At 40.6% G+C, this 22,073-nt stretch overlaps 1 protein-coding gene across 1 annotated transcript in view; it reads right to left on the bottom strand.

Moving 5' to 3' along the window:
* Prdm5 (PR/SET domain 5) overlaps positions 1–22,073 on the bottom strand; it is a 178,413-nt gene that overhangs the window by 143,612 nt on the left and 12,728 nt on the right. Inside the window, 1 exon segment of the mRNA XM_028880762.2 lies at positions 17,366–17,449. Coding sequence (XP_028736595.1) covers positions 17,366–17,449 — 84 coding nt within the window.

The following is a 22,073-nucleotide window of genomic DNA, read 5'->3' as shown; positions in this document are numbered from 1 at the left end:
AAAGGCAGGAGGACAGCACAACCAAAATGGCACACAGATGGCAAACAAGCATATGAAGAACGTTAGCATCACACACCCTTCAGACACTGGAAATCAGAACGAGGAGAGATGCCATACCTCCATCCAGCAGATGCTCAGAGGGAACTGGAGTGACAGAAATGTTCATTCGCTGCTGGGTGGAACGAAATAACACAGGGTCCGCAAGGCAGTTCACTGGTTTCTCACAGAACCGAACACACTCACACTGCATGACCAGCTGGCCATGCTACTTGGCAATTATCCAAATAAGCTGAACATGGCTGTCTACACAAAATCCTGCCCATGTGTGTCAACAGCAATTGTGTTCATAATACCCAATCATGGCATTCAATAAGTGAGTACACACACTGTGGAGTATAATGAACTAATATTCAGTAATAAAACCAAATGAGCTTAGAGGCATCAAAATTCAGTAAGTTTAAATATACAGAGTTTGAGGGAAGTTTATCGCCTGAAATGGCTATATACCACATGATTCTAAATATATGGCATTCTAAATTTAAAAAGAGGACTGGTGTCTGTCAGCAACTAAAACAGGGCACAGGAGGAGTAGCCGATAAAGCACAGGGGATTTCAGGGGTTGGGAAGCTAGTCTACGTAACATTATCATGGTGGACACTTAGTCAACTGTCAGAACGAAAGCACGAATAAACTCTAATGTAAACCACAGACTATATGATGGATCCAGACTGTCTTATCAATTGAAATAAATGTTCAGAGTTAATTAAAGAAGGTAATAATAGAAGAACTGGAGGGGGGGTGGGAACATGGGAATCTTAAGTACTCTTCAATTTCTGTCTAAATCTAAAATGCTCTAAACAACAAAGTAATAATTAAAACACACAAATTATAGCCTTCTTCCTTCCTTCCTTCCTTCCTTCCTTCCTTCCTTTCTTCCTTTCTTTCTTTCTTTCTTTCTTTCTTTCTTTCTGTTTTAAGACAGGATCTCAAAAAAGCCAAGGCTGGCCTCAAACTCACTACCTAACTGAGGATGACCTTAACCTTCTGCTCCTCTGTCTCTGCCTCTCCAGTGCTGGGACTAGGATCCCAGCTGTGCCCCACTATGTCCTGTTTTATGCTGTACACCTGGTGCTCTGCACATGCCAAGTAAGCACAGGAAGCACATCTCCTGTCCTAAAGCTAAGTGTTAAAATATACAACAATTTAAAAGCTAAAACATATAGAAATTAATTAATATCTACTTCCTTTACCAATAAACAGTACTTCTCTCCACCTCTGCCATGAGCCAGTTCTCAAGGACTAGCCCAAGCTGTTTTCTATATCCTGTTCATGCTGTTCAACAGACATGAAAGATGAATCACTGGAGCTACTTCAATATATCCACACCAAACTCAGTAAAACAGAAACCATCAAAAGTAATCTAATAACATACATATACTACCCAAAATGATTGCAATATTATTTCAACATATAGTTATATGAAATGAATGAAATTTTATCATCTTCATAGTTTTTGAAATCTACATATATTTTGTATGTATAGCTAATACCAATAAATATGCTAGTTTTTCTAAGAAATACTGCATCTCACTTTAGATTTTACAAAATTCACAATTAAAAACTACATGACTAAGAATGTAGTATAGTGGTAGAATGCTGACCTACCATGCCTCATATGCTGAGCTTGAACCCAATACTGACAAAAATAAATAAATGCATACATATATACATACATGAGAAAACAATTTGTTCAAAAGCCACTTATCATTTTTCCAATAATTAAATCAACTACCATGAAATGATTGATCTTTAATATACTTATATAAGTAGACAAACCTGGATCATTTTAGAAAAAAAATTATTTAGCCCTGAAAAAAAAGATGATTCAATTTCAAAAGTACAACTATCCAAAGTAAAGTATATTTACTGGCTTTAATATCAAAAAAGCAGTAATGAAATTGAATTCAAAGAAATAATATATAAATTTAAAATCAATTTTAAATCTATTAAGAAAGCATTTGTCATGGTATAGTTCTCATAGCAAGTTATGTAATATGAAGTGCCATAATTAAAATCGCCTGCATATTATGTGTCTTGCTAAATGTGTAAAGGTGTTATTGATTTCTACTACCCAGAGTTCCAGCTCACAAGGATGTTATTTCCCTTTCCTTGGAGCCCCAAATTCAGCTCATTTATATGCAATGGGATATTAATGAAAAATTTAAATCACATTGAGGCTGTGTGTGTGTGCACATGTGTTAGTCCAGGATAGAGCAATTGAGCAATATTTTGGTCAGAAAGAAGAGATGAAGAGAAATGAGCAGGAAAGGCAGGTAAAAATTTAAAGGGTTAAGATAAATGGTGATGGCGCACACCTTTAATTCCAGCACTCAGGAGGCAGAGCCAGGAGGATCTCTGTGAGTTTGAGGCCAGCCTGAGCTACAGATCGAGATCCAGGACAAGCACCAAAACTACACGAAGAAACTCTGTCTCAAAAAGCAAAAAAAAAAAAAAAAAAAAAAAAAAAAAAAAAAAAATGATAAAGGATACCATAGTGAACCTGAAGAAGTCCAGCACCAGCAGGCAAATTTGCCCCTATACTCATCCCAATGAACACATGCAGAAACTCACAGAAGACTTACCCAAGTTGTACAAAGTCATGGTTGCCATGAAACTTATTTAAAATGTTATCATAAACAAAAGTCTTTGGACAGTCCCCTGGAATAGTTTTTTGTAGATGTAAGCAAAGAACAGAGTACATCAACCCACAGCAGGATATGAACGAACAGAATCCAGTCCTGTCTCTAGTATTAGAGACTCTTGATAATGAATTCAATCTATAAACACACCCTTCAATTTGCGAACTGGGGTCAAAAAGAACTCCACAAGCCACAAAATGTAATTTCCAGATTCTTTCCAGCATCCCAACTATCTCCCACCCCTTATCCTCACACAGCCTCTGCCACTGGTCCCTGCTCTGTTCCGAGCCCATTTCCCAGCTAACCCTGAGCAAAGGGACTCAACCTCAGTTCCCACACAATGTGCCAGCTCCCCCTGCTTATGCGCCTCCCATGATCACATGAGTCAAGGCAGTCCCCTACCAATGGATTTCTCAGAATCAATATCTCTTTAAAACATCAAAAAAAAAGTTTAGTCTGTTGTCTATAAAGAGCCTTGTCACACACAATGGTGTGTGTTATGGTTTGAATCTAAAGTGTTCCCCAAAGTTCATAATTTGAATGCTTGTACCTAGCTATCAGAGCTGACCAGAGAAGCTACAGAATTTCCAAGAGGGGCATCGCTAGCAGAAGTGGGCACTAGTGGTCAGCCTTTAAAGGTCCTTTCATCCCCTAGTCCCAGCCTGCTCTGTCTTCTTCCTGGTCAGACATGATGTGAGATTATTGTCCTAATTAGGTTTCCACCTGTAGCAGGAATCTTAAAAGTTCTTATTAATAAAATCAAACCCGAGGCCAGTTATTGGGGTCAATGCTGGTAGATCAGAGAGACAGAATAAGCCACAGCTGTCTCACCTTGCCAATTCGTCAGTTGGTCTTGTTTCTTGAGACTGGAGGCCTCTGAGTCGTCATCCAGAATGGGTCTCAGCTGAACTGCTGCTCCAAAGCCTGAAGCTTAACCAGCCACATGCTTAACCAGCCAAAAGCTTCTACGCCTTATATATCTTTCTGCTTTCTACCACCTCTCCCTAGGATTAAAGGCTGGCTTTCTGGGATTAAAGGTGTGTATCACCATGCTTGGCTATTTCCAATGTGGCCTTGAACTCACAGAGATCCAGAGGGATTTCTATCTCTGGAATGCTAGGATTAAAGGTGTGAGTGCCACCATTTTCTAGCCTTTGTATTTAGTGGCTGTCTGTTCTCTGACCCCAGATAAATTTATTAGACTACACAATATTTTGGGGAACACAATACAACCACACACCACTGTGATAAACACCAGGACCAAAAGCAACTTGGAAAAGAAAAGGTTTAGTTGGCTCACACATCCTATTCCCAGTCTGTCATGAAGAAACTCAGGGTACATGTGATATTTTATCTGTGAACCCCAATAAAGCTTATCTGAGGATCAGAGGAAAAAGCCAGCCACTATATTAAACATAGAAGTCAGGCAATGGTAGCACACATCTTTAACCCTAACATTCAGGAGGCAGAGATTCATCCAGATCTCTGTGAATTCAAGGTCACACTGGGAAGTAGCCAGGCATCACCATCTTTAATTCCCAGCACTAGTTAACCATAGAGGTGTGGAGGTCTGTACAGACAGACAGGAAGTGACAGAGCTGGGCGGAAGGAGGAAGTGATGTAGTTGGGCACAGAGAGGTAGGTATGTAGGTGTGAGCATACAGGAAATAACTGTCTCTGGAGGCTGAGGAGTTGATAAGGTGAGGTTGGCTGTGGCTTGTCCTATCCCTCTGATCTCTCAGTTTTCACCCCAATATATGGCTCCAGGTTTTTTATTAATAAGACTGTATAGCAATTCATCTTATAGGCACAAATTCAAGGAACAAAAGTGTAAGTGTAGAGAAATTTACAAAAAAAAAATGTGGATTTTTGACGCAGGGTGAAGTGGAAACAAAACACATACATAAAGTATGTGTTAGAGAAATCATATATATAAATATTTCCATGTAATTCTCAATTTTAATATACTGAAGTTCATTATAACCCATGCTGTCAATGTAAAATGTTCAACTACAATCTCAAACATCAGTGTATAAAAAGCATCGTTTAAAATTTTTTGAATTATTCCATCAATTAAATCAGGGATACATTTCTTTCTACTATCAAAAACAAAGCACATACCAATGTGTTATGCGTAGCCTTCACTACAACCCAACACTTACAATGCAACAGTAAGTGAAATGTATTCTATCAAAGCATAAACCTGTGTCTGGAGCAGAGTAGCACATGCCTGTCATGCTGAGGCAAGATCACAAGTCCAAGGGTAGACTAGGCTATACAGTGAGCTCAAAACTAGCTTGGGCTGTGCATTGAGATCATATGTATTTAAAAAAAAAAAAAGTTTAAAATAGTTCATTTTAAAAAACATAGGTTTGAGGCTGGAGAGACGGCTCAGTAGTTAAGAGCACAGTCTTCTCTTACAGAGGACTGAGGTTTAAATCTCAGCACCCACATGGAAGCTCATAACCATCTGCAACTCCAGTTTCAGGGTACCCAACACCCTAGTCTGACCTCTGTGGACAATGCACACATATGGTGCACAAACATGTATACAAGCAAAACACCTGTGGTGAACTGAATAAGAAAGGCCCCCATGGTCTCATATATTTGAACCCTTGGTGTCCAGTTGATGGAAGTGTTTGAAAAAAAATTAAAGCATGTGGCATTATTGGAGGAGATGTGTCCCTAGGGTGAGCCTTAAGGCTCCAAAAGCCCATACCATTGCCAGTTAGTCCTCCCTTTCTCTCTCCTACTTTCAGATAAGGATGTAAGCTCTCAGCTACTGCTTCAGCACCATGTCTGCCTGCCTGCTGTCAGTGCTCCCCACCATTGTAGTCATGGGCTCACCCTCTGAAACTGTAAGCCCCAATAATAAAGTCTTCTATGTTACCCCCGCCTCATCACAGCAATAGAAAAGTAACCAAGGCAATATCCATACAGATAAAAATAATAAAATAATAAAAAAGAAAAAAGAAGCATAGTACTTGAGTATATAATTCAAGAATAGAGTATTTGTCTAGCATACCCAATGCCCTGGGATCAAACCCCAGCATTATAAAAAGAGGGGGGGGGAAGGAAAGTAAAAGATATTTTAACTACTCCCTTTTTGAAACTAAATTTTAAAACTGAGTAAAATAGAAATTCAGCCCTCAGTCATTCAAAATCTACTCAATGAACCAATAACGCTAGTGGTTCCCACATTACACAATATACTTGATTTCTATATAAAATAAATACAGCTGTTAAGTATTATTGGATTAGAATGTGATCATCATAGTTTCATTAGAGGTATCTAACAAAGGTCCAAATGTTAAAGTCTTATTCCCCAAGTGGCACTGTCTTCAAGTTGTAAATCTTTAGGAGCACAGTATAATGAACGATCCTTAGATTGCTATACTTGCTCTCAGAAGATAGTCTGGGGGCCCAGAAGGAGGGCTCAGAGGGTAAAGGTCCTTGCCTCCTAGCCTAATTATCTGAGCTCCATCCCTGGGACCAACGTGGTAGAAGGAGAAAACCTACTACTTCAAGTTGTCCTCTTACCTCTAAACACACAAATGTAGTTAAAAAAAAAATATTTAAGAAGGAAACTTACATATGACCTCCTCATAGTTCTCTTGCTGTCCCGAGTTACTACAATGTGGCAAAAGGGGGAAAGGTACATCTCAAACTGGTAGCCAAACTTGGCAGTATAATCCATGTGGTGATACCTTCAGAGTCATGAAAGATAAGAAGAGGCTATTAAATCTGCCTCCAGTTTTAGAACCACTGAGGCCTCAGGAAATCCCCTCCAGAAAGGCCCTGGGAAGGCAAGAGATGCTGAGAGGCCATTGGGTGAAACTATGGAAGGGAAGCCTGGGTTGCACTGGAGACCCCGAGATGTTGGAGATGCGGAAGGGTACAGGAATATGGGAATAAAATAGAAATACAGGAATAAGACAGAAATACAGGAATAAGACAGAAATACAGGAATAAGATAGAAATATAGGGATGAGACAGGAATATAGGGATGAGACAGGAATATAAGAATAGAAAGTTGTAAGCTTAAGAGATGGAAGATGACAGCCATCAGCTTTGCCAGCAAACAGGGATTAACCCTTAACTGGGCCCTTCCTTGTTTTAAGATGGGCAGCTCTGTCAGCAACCCAAATGTTAGTTTTGCACTAAAGATTGCTCTCTGCAGACCTAGGGTTAGCTATTCTCAATAACCCCCTACCACTCACTACCGAAACCAAAGTTAACTTTTAATGAGTGCTCCATGACAACCTGCTTTGCACTGTTTCATATTCACCCTACTATGGGTGGAACCTATGTCAGGAAGCATTACAGGTTTGGAGCCAACATCAGTTAGCCAGGAAAGACTGTTGCATTTTGGCCCGGCCCTTGGGGGCCCGCTCTGTGTCCTGATGTGAAGTCTCCTTTAAACAGAAAACTCCTCCTCCTTCCTGCTCCCTCTTTTTCTCTCTATTCCCACAAGGTGAGCACCCACACTCTCCCACCCTCTCCCCCTCTCTCCTCTCTCCTTCCCTCCATTCCTTCTCCCCTCCCTTCAAAATAAACTTCCATGTGGATGCTGTGCCTGGGGTGTGAGTAACCTTCCACCATGCCACACCACCCACCACTGCATGTGCATGGCGTGTCTCCCTCACCCACTGGGGCACACTGGCCAACCTGCCAAGGCCGCCCATGCACTGTATCATAACAAAGACTGAAGGGATATACAACTACCAATTAGCTGAAACCCTCTAAAACCTTGTTAATGAAAACTTGTGAAACCTAATAAACAATTTGTCTATAAAGTTTAACTTCGGAATTGTAAAAAAAAAAAAAAAAAAAAAAAAAAAAAAAAATTGTTCATGCCTAATGCTTACCCCCTTACCATAAAAAGGGGCCTGAAACCTGCCCCTGCTGCCACAGTTACTAAATCCCGAACTCTGGCTGTAGTCTCAGCTAGCTGATAAGCTTTTTTATGCCCAGTGGTAATTTTTTTGCAATAAACTTTTGCTTCTGGTTTTAGACTGTGTTTGGACCCCATTATTTTGTGCATTCTCCCTGTACCCAGCAATGCCAAGGAGACATAAATACAGGGAGTGGAAGTGGCCAGAGACAGAAAAGTGTTATTGGCAGCAAAGCTGAAGGCAAGAACCATCTAAACCCTTTGACAAAAATATGGTGCTACAAGATTTGGATTTTGCCTCGCTCGCATGAAGTTTCAGTCTTGTTTTCATTCAAACCGTTCTTGCCTGAACTGCTTGACAAAAATGTTGTATCAACTGGACAAGCAGACCCCTAGGAAGGTGACCACTGAACTTTGCAAGGCAAGATGGTCCTTTGGGTTCCTGCTTCACAGAAGAAACTGCCAAAAATTCTACAGGACACAGAGAAAAGTGACTGAAAGACTAGGCCTATGGGCTGAAGATGGATGCCCCAATGTTGCAGAGGAACTTTGGATGACTGTCCAGGCAGAAGGCTGTCTCTGTCATTCTAGATTTTTTGGACATTGCTTACAATGCTCTTCCTGTTTACTTAGATAATATTATATCCTTCCGGGGTCTTTGATATAGTTTAAGACTAGATAGTTACAATTATAATTTTCCTTGGTTATGATAAAAGATAAATTAGATATGAAACCTTAAACTCACAAATATAGGATAGAAAATTTTTTCTTTAGTTTTACAAAATACAAACAGACTAGATATAATAACTGTAATTCTTGCTTGATAACTGTTTTGTTATATGTAATTTTAATAGGTTAAAGTTAAAACCTGCCTTTTGTTTAGACAGAAAAGGGGAAGTGATGGGAGAATGTCTTTCTGTATGCTGTGAATATGTGTTGCTCTGATTGGTTGATAAATAAAGCCATTTGGCCTATGGCAAGGAAGCTTAGAGGCAGGTAGGAAATTCAAAGGGAGGGATAGGAAGAAGGCAGGGGGAGATGCCAGCCAGCCACCAAAGAAGCAACATGTAATGGGACATAGATAAAGCCACAGAAAATGTGGCGATACATAGATTAATAGTTATGGGCTATATTAAGATATAAGAGCTAGCTAGCAAAAAGCTTGAGCCATGGCCATGCAGTCATAATTAATATAAGCCTCTGTGTGTTTACTTGAGGGATGTGAGTAGGAGAGATTTGTCCCAACTGCCAGCAGACTGGGACACAGGAAATCTTCTGACTACACACTATGTTCTCTCTATGCTCCCATTCCTCCCTTTTTAAATGGCAGTGTATATTCTATGCCATTTATGTTGGATGTATGTAATTTACTTTTAGATTTTACAAGATGTTACAAGTAAGAGATTGCCTTGAGTCTCACAGAGACTCCGGACATTTAAACAGTGTTGAGACTAAAAAACTACAAGGGCTTGAAAAGTTGGACTACATGCATTGTGCATTGTGATGTGGCCATGAGACAATGGGGGTCAGAAAGAAGATGTGGTAGTTTAATAAGGGAGCCCTCATAGTGGCAGGCATTTTGAATGCTTGATGCCCAGCTCCTGCTGCTGTTTGGGGACTTTAGGGGAGGGCTTTAAGAGTACAAAGACTTGTACCATCTCAAGTTTGCTCTCTGTTTTGTGCTTACAGTATAAGATCCGAGATCTCCACCTGCTGCTCCAGCCACTATGCCCGCCTGCGGTCACACTTCCCTACATGACGGAGCTTGAAATGTAAACTCAAACAAACCCCTCCTTCTACAAACTACTTTGGTAATGTTTTATCACAGTAATAGAAAAGTAACTAATGCAAGAACAAAAGCTAATGAATATATCCTCCTAACACCACAATTCGGTAAACTCTGTGCTCTTTTGTAGTATGTAACAGGAAATCTAAAAAGATTTAGAAAATCTAATAGCTACTGGTTTTATTAAGCTCTTTTGTTTTTACTTCTGCAATAAACAGTAAAACTGATACCAATCCCTCAATTTTACTATACTGTTAAAGTGCTTCCTTCCATAAATGCATACATTCATCTGTCAAAGGACTGCTTCTTATGAAAAACATTTCTTATGGAGTTAACTAAATTTTTACCATAATGTCTTAGTGTACTTAGAAAATTACTCAGATAAGCATGTCATGTAGTATATTAACATGAACATAAAATCTCCCATGGTATCTGCCAGCAACGAGGCTAAGTCACTACCAAAGGGAAAATGAGATTGGGAGAAATTGGCTATCATCCCTAAGCTGATTGACAATCATCCCTGCAGTGGCCTCAACAACTGAGTTTTTTTCTTTGACATCAAGGTCTTCTTTCTTATTTAACAAGTTTAAGTTCCTGTAATTATAAACGACTGCTTGTATCAGAAAAAATTCCTGCTGGGTTTTAAGTCAGGGTCAGACCACAATGATCACAGGTGTACTCCCCAAATAAAGAAACTTGTTTGTTTATTTGTTTCAATCATACAATGCAGCCACTTCAATACTCTTCTAATCCTATGTGAGGTTTAGCTGAATGGCCAGAAGTTGGATGTACTTAGGTAGGAGCCAATGTGGAAGAGTAGACAAAGGACAGCCTCAGCTAGTGCAAAACGTCCAGAAGGCACTAATATTCGCTGGCCTGCCTCTCTGGTTGAGGGACCAGTGTCCGGAGGGATGTCCTACACTACAACATTTGTGTCACCAGCTCTACCATTCTGAAGGCTTCATAGGTGGTATTTTTCCACTAATGTCTTCCCTAAGTGGTTCCATTTGGAACCTAAAAATATTACCATCTGCAAAAGAAAAACATTTCATAAAGAACGTTCTTTGTTCCAAACACCTAAAAGGATTTCTATAAACAATAAAAAAAAAAAAAAGATTTCAAAGAGTTGAAAACATTTTTTTTCCCAAAAACTAAAACACATTGGGAAACTGGTACTGAGTCAAGTTCCCAACAGCAGAGCAGCTGTAACCAGTAGACAAGGGCAATGAAAAAAAAAAAAAAAAAAAAAAACATACAAATAAAATGTCTGCTTCAATATCCAACCAGGCAGCTTCTTTACAGACTGAATTTCAGTCAGATCCCCTCTTCATGAAAAAGGAACGCTGTCTACAACATAAGCAAGCAATGAGGCAATCAGGAAGTTGTTTTGTTAACCACTGAATCACATATTTTCCAAGAATGCTAAATAACAAGCACAGATTATATATTTATTTAATGTCTTTATTAAATATTAAATAAACGTTTATTCGTGAATATTTACATTTTAGATATACTGTGCAGAGACCTGGAGGTAAATATCATAGTTAGACAGCAGAGCAAGCTGTCTGTTCAGGACTGGAAACAGAGTCCATCCCATTATCCCATCTCTGTTCAAGTGCTCTCTCTCTACTTAAATCCATTGCTGTTGGGCTGTTTGTCCTGTTGTGGAGATCAAATGGTCTGCTTAAAGCAACTTACATGAGAAAGAGTTTGTTTGGGCTCACAGTTCAAGGTTCCAGATCATCACAGTAGGGAAGTCAGAGCAGCAGGAGCCTGAGACAAGTGGTTACATTGTGTCCAATGTCAATCGACTCTCCTCTCCATGCATCACAGGACCAAGCCCAGGCAACAGTGCCGCTTACCCACCTCTAATAACCCAATCAATGTAATCCCTCAAAGACGTGGAGGCTAACCTAATCTAAATGACCCTTCATGGGTGTTGGAAGCTTGCTTCCTGCACTATTCAGGTCCTGTCAAGTTAACAGTCATCACTAAGGATCACAAAAATCACATTCTACCCAAAACAAGTATCTCAAAGGCACTCTTGAGTTTTCTCTTTCAATACAGAAGCATCATCAAGCCCTCCAGGTGTTGGTTACTTCCAATCACATTTCAAGCATTCCACCAGCACTAGCAAATCACTACCAGACGTCAAAAGTCTACCTTACCTCACTCAGGATAGTGCTGCTCTTACCTCACTACAGCCTGTACTTTAGAGACAGACACTTGTTGAGTTATGCATTAGACTGCACTGTTCTACAGTTTAAATCTCCTTATGACTGCCTTCTCCAGCAAAAGAAATCTTGCTGTCTGATTTGTCATTACATCTCCAACTCTCTACAAAAACATACAGGGAAAATTGAGGGGATGTAGATGGAACAGGCTTTGAGTCTAAAATTTTAACAGAGCTGATAAAAAGGGGTAGTGCTCATCTTCCAAAACACATCTCAGAGATGTTAAAAGCAAATAACTATACTTTCTTACAGAGAGCCAGGATGTTTGTGGCCTTGCATTTAACAGTTTTGGAGTCCTCTCTCATCCCTAAAGCTAATGAAAGCACCTCATAAAACCATGAAACCATTTCATGCACAAGAATTCCTTAAGAATGATCTTCCTCACTGTTCTTCCAGGCAAGTAAACCCACTTGTATTTTTTTTACTTACTTTTAACACTTGCTTAATTAATCTTTAAACCTGTTGCAAATCTCATCCTTCGAACAACATACCTTTAAAAGCCACACATCTACGGAGGCAATTAAGAATGTCCTTTGTCTGAATGCCCATGATTCAGTGTCAAGTATGTACTCTCCTTTATCTTGATAAACTCTCTGAGGCTTCCCTATGTCTTGAACTTCTTTTCTGAGGCACAGTCAAGGAAGTGGCTTTACCTGAGTGCAGTTCCTCAAGAGTAAGGGGCACAACAGCAGACCTTCCTCCCTTCTTTTGATGCCCTCCATCAAGTTATAGCCTACAACTGAGTCTCCAAGAAGATGGTTAGGAAACACGTTCAGAATCCACTCTGCAGACTTAACTCTTGCCACAGGTGGTTCTAAGATCAAGATGTAAGAAAGAGTATAGCATTCCCACCCTGAACCGGGCTCTCAGTCATATGCTCTAAGTAAACTTTTCCGGAGCCACATACTTAAAAGTTATTACTTACTCATTAATAACGTAGAGGATTTTCCTCTTCATCTGGCTCCTGTGTGCTCTTCATGGAGTAAAACCAACGACAGAGAAGTTACCAAGTAGGGAACACCCGAACTGGGAAGAAATGTGCTAACCATAGGCTGAGAATGAAGTTCAAAAAGCAGTCTATACTAACTGTTATTAGTAGGAAGACCATCAGTTATTCCACAAAGCTCACACCACCAGGTGAGTACCATTATTCTAAAACAATGCCATAATGATAGGAAATCAGCAATCAATACAAAAATACCCACAAACCTCAAATATTTGGACAAGAACATTTTGAAAACATTATTTACTTAATTATAATAATAAATAATAAAATAATATTGACTTCTTTTCTGCAGACTAAAATAAGTAAAATTAAAGCAATATAGCATGCTGCATTTTATAACATATGGGTGGTGGAGGCAGTAATGATTAATGACTCTAGCAATTTCAATGATCTTGGGCTGAAGAAAAGGAAGGTTTTCCTCACTGCTCTTCCAGGCAATGGATTTAGGAAAATAAGCGAATGTCCAATTTTAAGTGTCCTTACTTAGACCCACAGGTAACCAAACACAATGACAACCTGCCACTCCTGCCTCCATTTTATCGGCTCTTTCTCTTTGACCCTGCATGGTCATGAAAATCACTAGTGTGACTGTCTACCTAACCTGTCTCTTCCATTTTAGGCTGAAGGCACAGTGTGGTAAACCCACAGACGTCTTTGATGCCAGGAACAGACCACCTCAAGATGACAACAATTATCTATGGTAGGCAGACTGCATGCTCCAGTAGATCAGAGTCACAGAATGGGTTCTCTTAGGGATGACATGATTGACAGTTGAACAATTTACTGGACCACCTTGCAGGACCTGAGCTGAGACAATGGTGGGCAAAACCACACCATGACCAAGACTGCTTACCTACAGGTACTTCTTGCTACTGCCCCTACTCTTCCTCTGTCTAAATCTAAAGTTTCTATCAGTAAAAGGAAAATGAACTCATGGTCTTGGAATCCCTTTCTATCTCCTTTTTCCCAACATGTGGATGAAATCTTCTCCCTCTGCTTTTCACCTATACTCGCCTCTGTAATTAGCGTCTAGGGATGCAAGGCCTGGTTAGCTTGGTGGGACTGCTGGCAGGAGGCAGGATTTCTGTCCTCCACCTCTGGTTACTCAGTCTCCCACAGGTAAAACATACTGCTTCATAGCACTTTGTAGCTAAACTGCTTTATAACTGGAATCCTCATAAAAGAGAGCCACTTTTTCAAAATCAAAGTTTAAGGTCTGTTTTCTTTGTTTCTAGTGTTTCTTGGATTGACACATTTATTAAGTATGATAGATAATATAATAACAAAAAATGGAACTGAGTCTAAGCAAAAGAGTTTTTTTCCTATAAAATAACCCTCAGAATGTGGATATTTCACTTGACCAGTTTTTATTTGATTCTTGGAAAATCTGAATGTGAGTTTTTAAATGGCTGCACAATGAAAATATTCCTTCCCTAGAGGGCCCGCCCAAGGTTACTGACCAAGGTTACATCGCTCTGTGCATAAGGTATCGACACTGGACACTCAACTGTACTGTAAGCTGTCTAAAGGCTGAGGGGCGAACATGAGCACAGCATGAGTGGGGCAGAGAGTGGAGAGGGGTAGAAAGAGCACAGCGGACACTGAGACTCTGCGAGCTCTGCACGGATGCAAAGCTTGAGAGTAAATGGCACTACTGGAAAAGTCAGAACAAGATAGAAAGTTTAAGGACTCCACACGGTAGTTTTGACACCAAACTCCTGCAAGCAAGGCCAGATGTCTTTTGGGAAAGGAAGGGGAACCCCATGGCCAGCAGATCTGAGCTACTTGGAAGATTCACACGGTAGACACTTGCAATGCTTCCTTCAGAATATCTGCATAGCGGTCAAGGGCAGGTGGAAAGTGAAGTGCACACACCGTGTCAAGGGATGTGCTAGAGAGAGGTGACTGACCTGTGGTGGGAAATACCTAAAAAGGCATCACAAGAATGGGTGGTGGAGATTGAAAGCAAAGCGCCACAGACAGTTTTGGCACATGAAGTATATTAGTCTTAAGGATGAGTCCAAGAAAATAAAATGAAAGGAAGTGTAGTTCGAACTCTAAACCACCTGGCAAAGAGACCCCTAATTAAGGGCCGAAAAAGACTACAATGCAGAGAGCTGGGCACATCCACCAAATGGTTCAAGCGGTCAAGCACTGGCTCCACCCTCAGGTCCCACAGCTGGCCCAGAGCCCGAGGAATGCAACATTCTTCTGGGGAGATACTTTACTTAAAACAAGAGTAAAAATCAGAAGCTACCAAGAAGCACTAAGAACAGAAAGACGTTTAAATCCTGGTTGCCAGTACAGGAAAAAGCTGAAGGTCTATGAAGTGCTCGGAAGCAATGGGCAAATCCTAGGTTGTATCTTGAGACAACAAATATCAAAAGCCATTAGCAAATTGTTAAATATTGCTACTTTTTAAGAATTTGTGAGGTTTTTCTTGGGGAGGAGGTGTTCCTTTGTCACATAACATTTGATTTCTCAAAATCCTATAGCAAGAGAATGAACTGCTTATGGAAACCCTTTGAAAACATGGTGGAGGCCATAAAAACATTTTAGGTTCATAAAAATAAGCAATTAAAACTGTCTGTTAAATTAAGGCAGTATCAATAACATTTTCCACTTGGATGACAGTGTAGGCTGTTGCTAGTTCCTGCTGCTGACCTTTGTGTTGCAAAAAACCTTTTGGAATCCTGCTGCGGCCCGCATAGCCAGAGCATGAAATCTGGCGAGGGACGCCAAGGTTAAACAGCACTCTAGACACCCAGTTTCAGTTCGTCAGGGAAGCAGCTCTCTTTATTTGTACCAACATGGGTTTATATACCCCTCTAACAGCAGGAGTCAAGGAATGATTACTCTGTATCCACAGGCAAGCCGCCACTTTTCCAAACAGGAAAAACCACAGGGGAACTGATCCCCAGCACCCTCTGGAACCCAACTGCACATTTTTCACACCAACAACTTAACTGGGACAGGACAAAAAAGGGCATTTAAAATTAAGGCAGCAAACTTACTGCTACCAACAGAATCCTTTTTCACACAACTGCACAACTCACCAACATTGTCAATAACAGTAGGATGAACATAGGTGTGCTTTGCTTGCAGACAACATGCTTTGATGAATTTATATGTCAACTAGTGAAGCTGTAGTACTACGTGAATGAACCAAACACTACCCTTGATATTCTGCACAGTATGTCACTTTAAGTCAAAAAAGATTACCCACCTCCATATGTGGGACACTCACTCTACGGGTCCATTGTTTTAAGAGAAGAATATCATCAGGTTTCCAAAGCAGATCTGCCTAAAGACAAGCACTAGCCTTCCTTCAAGTCCGCAGCCTGTGAGTCTCACCTTCTGTTAGTTACTTTCTATTGTTGTGATGTAACACCATGACCAAGGCAACTGACGAAGGGTTTAGGAAGGCTTGCAGTTCCAGAGGGAAAAGAGTCTGCCCATCATGGCAGGGAATTGGGGCAGGAGATGGCAGACATGGTAACAGGAACAACTGAGAGCTCACATCTTGTACAACAAGTGGGAAGCAGAGAGTCAACAGGAAATAGTACATGGCTTTTGAAACCTCAAATTCCACCCCATGTGACACACTTCCTCCAGCATTGCCACACCTCCTAAACCTACTCAAAAAGTGGCACCAACTGGGAACCAAGCCTTCAAACATCTGATCCAATGGGGGTCATTCTCATTCAAACAACACAACACCTACACATTTCTGATCCCACAACTGCATGGTTGAAACACATCTCTCTTTATATGTTCCAAGTCAGCTTTAGATGCATGAGATCCTATCTCAAAAGCAAACCAATACAAAACAAAAACACATCTTCTGACTAACAACCTCTACCTTTCAACCCATCTACACATGCCTTAGCTCTTGCCCACTAAAAGAATTCTTGCTGCTGAGGTCTTCCAATTGCCCTTTCAACTATCTCCAAGCCTCTGCTTCCCTAGTTCTGATCCTTAGGCCCTTCTTCTAATAACTAGAAGACAAAAAGTAATTGAAACTAGTATATGAAATTTGCATGATAAATAAAACACACACTCACATATGCAAATCCCACAGAAGAGAAACCTCCTATGGTAAAGACAGTTTACAACATCCTAGTTCTTTACATGCGCATCCTAAAGGTAAGTATAGCTTAAGTGTGAAGTGTGGACTGAACAGGAATGCAAAGTCACTTCCATAAAGTTAGAACTGCAATAGGAAAATAAAGATTAAAAGTAAAGCACAATTTCATTTACAAAATCCAATTCTAAATTCAGTGCACGTTTACTTTGAAATCTAAACACCTTTAACCATAGAAAATATCGTTTCTGGTGACAATAGTTAAATTTTGGAGCTCTAAAAGAATTGTCTAGTAGACTATTGCAGCAGTCTAATATTTTTAATGCTGACCTTCAAAACAAAGACATTCCAAGTCTGGAAAGATGGTTCCATGCCTAAGAGCCCATGCTGCACTGCCAGGGGTCAGGCTGTTTATAACCATGTGTAACTCTGGCTCCAGGGGATCTAACATCCTCTTCTGAAGTCTACAGCCACCTGCACTCACATGTACACACACACACACACACACACACACACACACACACACACACACACACACAAAGACATTTCAGTACCTAAAACTCAGCTGGGAGCAGTATTGATTCGATGGCCTTACTTCACTATCATACTATAGTATCATACAAAAAGGAACACATCTCTGATGTTTAACAGCTGTACCTTACCTCCCACATGAGTCGGTAGTCCATATTTTCATCCAAGTCTTCAGGCATTCGCTTCTCTCCAGCAAAGGGTCCAAATTTTTCACCCTACATAGCAATAATTATGTTGAAAAGGCATCAATGTAATAATCAGCTACTAAAATAAACTAGTTTATCTTTTGGAATCTTTTTAAATCACATCTTCATTTTTTAAAATATTAACTATTAATACAAAAGGCAAAATTAATACAAAATGTTTCCATTTTTTTTAATCCATATTAGTCTGTTTTAGTCTAAAAGCTTCAACCCACAACACAGAAGCCAACATAAAAGGGTTAAACTGCTCCACTTTCAAATTCTGACAAGCTCTGAAGACCATGCTCTATGCTTCCATCTTCCTCACAGCCTCCGGCAGGGGGGTTAAAATGAAAAGCATGAGTTTTCCCGACTTGAGAGACAAGCCCACCAGCCAGAACATCACCTGGTTTCCATAAAGATCATAAATCCATCCCTATTTTGCACAAGAAAGAAGTATGCTTACCGTTCTCAGAAAAAGGCAGTTCATAAATAAAATTTAAATTTGCCTGCCAATCTTTCCAGCAGCCTGGTAGTCATACTTTACATAGGGAGTCTCAAAATGTGTGCTTTGAAGCACATAAGAATCATCAGGGCTGTTGTTTCGAGTACTGAATGCTATACTTTGTTAAAAATCAGTATCTGGGAAACGAGTGTAGGGGACAGAATTCTGACAGGTGTCTTGGTAAGAAGCACAGGGAAAGGCCCTGTAAACCATGAGCAAAAGATCAAGTGGGTAAAGATGACTCCCTGGTCTATCAACTGTGAGGTGCAGACTCTGAGTGTGTCAATTGTGAGGTGTAGATTCTGAGTGTATTAACTGTTAGGTGTAGACTCTGAGTGTGTCAACTGTGAGATGTAGGCTCTGAGTGTATCAACTGTGAGGTATAGACTCTGAGACTGTCAACTGTGAGATGCAGACTCTGAGTGTGTAACTGTGAAGTGTAGACTTTGCTGTGTCAGTTGTGAGGCATTTTCTCTAAATGTGTGGGTACTTATGAAGCCATATGTAATAGGAAAGGGACAATTCTATTTATTCATGTGTGTGCATGTGTTTTGAGATGTGGCCTCATGTACCCAAAGCTGGTTTCCAACTCCACATATCTATTTATTCATGTTTGTGTATGTGTGTGTTGAGGCATGGTCTCATGTTCTCCAGGCTGGTCTCCAACAACTCTATGTCCGCTTGTTTATGTTTGTGTGTTTTGAACTGTGGTCCTGCATACCCCAGGCTGGCCTTCATCTCCACGTGTAGCTGAAGATGAAGCTGAGCTGAGACTCTTAACCTCTTTCTCTGATACTCTTGTGGTGGAGTTACACATGTGGGCCTCCAAATCAACTTTTAGACAGTGCAAAGGACTTCACCTGGGTTTCATCCACAGTACACCCCTAGCCCTGGTACTTGTATCAAAGCAGAGCCTGAGGAGACAGCACTAATGGGTTCCATTTATCAGAAATTCTGTGTCTGGATATGCAGAGAGCCAACAGTCACTCAAGCTGTGGTAGGCTTTCTTCCAATCTACCTGAAAATATTTTCTAGGAGCACCTTCCCTTTGTCAAGAGTAGAGATATGTAAAAGGATCAAAACCAAAAGGAGGAATATTGATTAATTTTGCTAATGGGAAAAATAACTACAACTCAAACGTCTAAAGAAATAGAAATTATTTAATAAGCAATAAAAAGCTGGGAATAGTAAAACTTAACACAGCTAAGAAGAACTACAATGACAAACCCAGCCCTCAACTTACAGATGAAGAAGAGAGGTCTTTGGGAGCTGTAAACAGTGGCAGAGCCAAGACTGTTCCTCTTGTCATTCTTTAAAGTTTCATTTACTTATTTACTTACTTACTTTACACACACATGTGTGCACCACAAGATGCAAGTGGAGGTCAGAACACTACTTTCCTTCTATCATGTGGTTCCCGAGGACTGAACTCAGATTATCAAACCTGGCACCAAGAACCCTTTCCCACTATACTGTTTCATCAGTACAAGACTGTTCCTTCAATGTTTACCTTAGGATGAAAAACATATACAGAGTTTTCAAATCTAGTATTCTAAATAACCTTTAAAAAGACTGAGGAAGCTCAGAGACTGCTGAATGCAGCAGCCCAAAGGACATAATCTGATCCTTGGAGAACACATTTTGGAGATGTAGAAGTCTGTGCATTCCTTCTGGTTCACTTCATGCTGAAATGAGACACTCCACCTCATGCATCCTTCAGACAGACACATAACTCCAAAAATGTTTTCCTCAAAAACTAACCATTCCTCTGGCCAGGCATGATGGTGCTTGTCTGTTATCTGAGCACTGGCTCTCAGGAGACAGTGGAAGGAGGAATGCCCCAAGTTCAAGTCCAACCTAGGTTTACACACTGAGCTACAAACCAACCAGACTATATAGCAAGATTGCATCTCAAGATGAAACTAAACCAGTATTTGATGACAGGCAAACAAACACTTCAGAAGAAATGAGACCTGTGTGAGGGAATGAACACTAGCAAAGCTGAGTGGAAACTCCCCTCTGGAAAAGATACAAACACCAAGGCTTAGACTTTAAGTAGCATGATTACACTCTACTGTAGTTGGAGGTTTCTCCAGTCCCACCAGGCCCCTGCAGTCCCATGGCCTGCTTATAAAATAATCACTCAGAAACTGATATTAACTATAACTACTTGGCCATTAGCTCAGGCTTATTACTGACTAGCTCTTACACTTAAATTAACCCATAATTCTTATCTATGTTTAGCCACATGGCTTAGTACCTTTTCTCAGTTCTGCCTTGACATCTTGCTTCCTTTGTGTCAGCTGGTGACTCCTGACTGAGCCCTTCCTCTTCCCAGAATTCTCCTCATCTGCTCACCCCACCTATACTTCCTGCCTGGCTACTGGCCAATCAGCATTTTAGTTATCAACCAATCAGAGCAACACATATTTACAGCATACAGAACAACATCTCGAGCTGGAGAGATGGTTCAGTGATTAAGAGCATTGACTGCACTTCCAGAGGTCCTGAGTTCAATTCCCAGCAACCACATGGTGGCTCACAACCATCTATAATGAGATCTGGTGCCCTCTTCTGGCCTGCAGGGACACATGCAGGCAGAACTCTGTATACATAATAAATAAATAAATCTTAAAAAAAAAAAAAAAAAAAAGCCGGGCGGTGGTGGCGCACGCCTTTAATCCCAGCACTCGGGAGGCAGAGCCAGGTGGATCTCTGTGAGTTTGAGGCCAGCCTGGGCTACCAAGTGAGTTCCAGGAGAGGCACAAAGCTACACAGAGAAACCCTGTCTCGAAAAACCAAAAAAAAAAAAAATCTCACAGCACTCTATTAGCTAATAAAAGCCAAAGGCATCTGCAGAGAGCCCCAACATTGGCTACTCCATCACCCACTGCCCAGCAGGTCTGCAAGGTCCTGCCTCCTCAAAGCAGACACTCAGTACTCAAGATTGTTGAGTTGAAGAACCTGGGTATCACAAGGTTAAGACCAACCTAAAAACAGATGGAAAAATAAGGTGCTTTTGTAACAAGTTTTAGGATATGTCACTAGTGGGTAGGGTCAACTTTCAGGCCACTCTATCATGTATTTAACCTTTATCAAATTTTGCAAAAGGTAATGTGAACTCAAGCCCCCAGGAAAGTAAAAGCCAACCCTTTATTAATGGCTCTACAAGGCTGCATGATTGATTAGAACTTCCTGAAGGTGGAGAGCTGGAATGCCATAGCTCTAGAGCCAAATTATCTTGCACTGTCTTTAGCTCCCTCAATACCCACACCTTGCCCACCTCTGCATCTAACCTAACATCCATATGACAATCAGGTGAAACCTGTTTGAACGTATTTACTCTGCAGGTGACTAGCTTCCACTAACCCAGAACATAAATATCATCAGCATCTGAGTCTATAGCAGAGGGTTCCACCTTGCTGTAACTGGCCCATCTGATGTTCCCACCAATGAACTGGAAAAGCTTCTTGGCTTATGCCTTTATTCTGATGTATAATGACAAAATCCTCATCAAACTCATTTCACAATGGAATGCACATGCTATCTTGGGCAACCTGAATCTGCTCCTGAAAGCTCTCAGCATATACTCTCAGTACCATGGGTCCACACAAGCCAATCAATCAGTTCCTCTTCCCAGTACAGGTGAAAAGGAAAATAACAATTTGTTCATTTAATTATGTGCAAAGGACTGAAGAAGGGATGAGAAACCAAATAAATACACTGGGATGAGGGTAAACAGAAACTTCAGGATGCAGGTTGCTAAGATTCTATAGTTTAGATTTCCAATGGTCTCCAAGTGTTCTCATAAGAAAGGCTTGGTCTCCAGTATCACAGTAAAGAAAACTTTAAGAAAGATGGTACCCCATAAAAGGTCTTTGCATTATTTGAGTGTGTCCTTGACGACTCCTCCCTTTGGCATTCTGGCCATATGGCCTGCAATGTGATGAGTGGTCATGGCCCCAGACGGAAGCCAACTAACAGTGACTAGTCTCTTTAAACTGTTGGTTCAAATGTACCTTTTCACAAGCACTCTAGTGAGTTCATCATAGTGATTAGACAAGCAAGTGTGTTAGCTGTAAGATTATGAAAACGTGCAGCAGCATCTCTGAACTGTCTATCTTTATGGTAGAAATGCTGCAGATATTTACA

Source organism: Peromyscus leucopus, chromosome 3 (assembly GCF_004664715.2).
Source record: "Peromyscus leucopus breed LL Stock chromosome 3, UCI_PerLeu_2.1, whole genome shotgun sequence".
Taxonomy (NCBI): Eukaryota; Metazoa; Chordata; class Mammalia; order Rodentia; family Cricetidae; genus Peromyscus; species Peromyscus leucopus.
The sequence above is the reverse complement of the archived record's forward strand: the minus strand, read 5'-3'. Positions and strand labels throughout refer to the sequence as shown.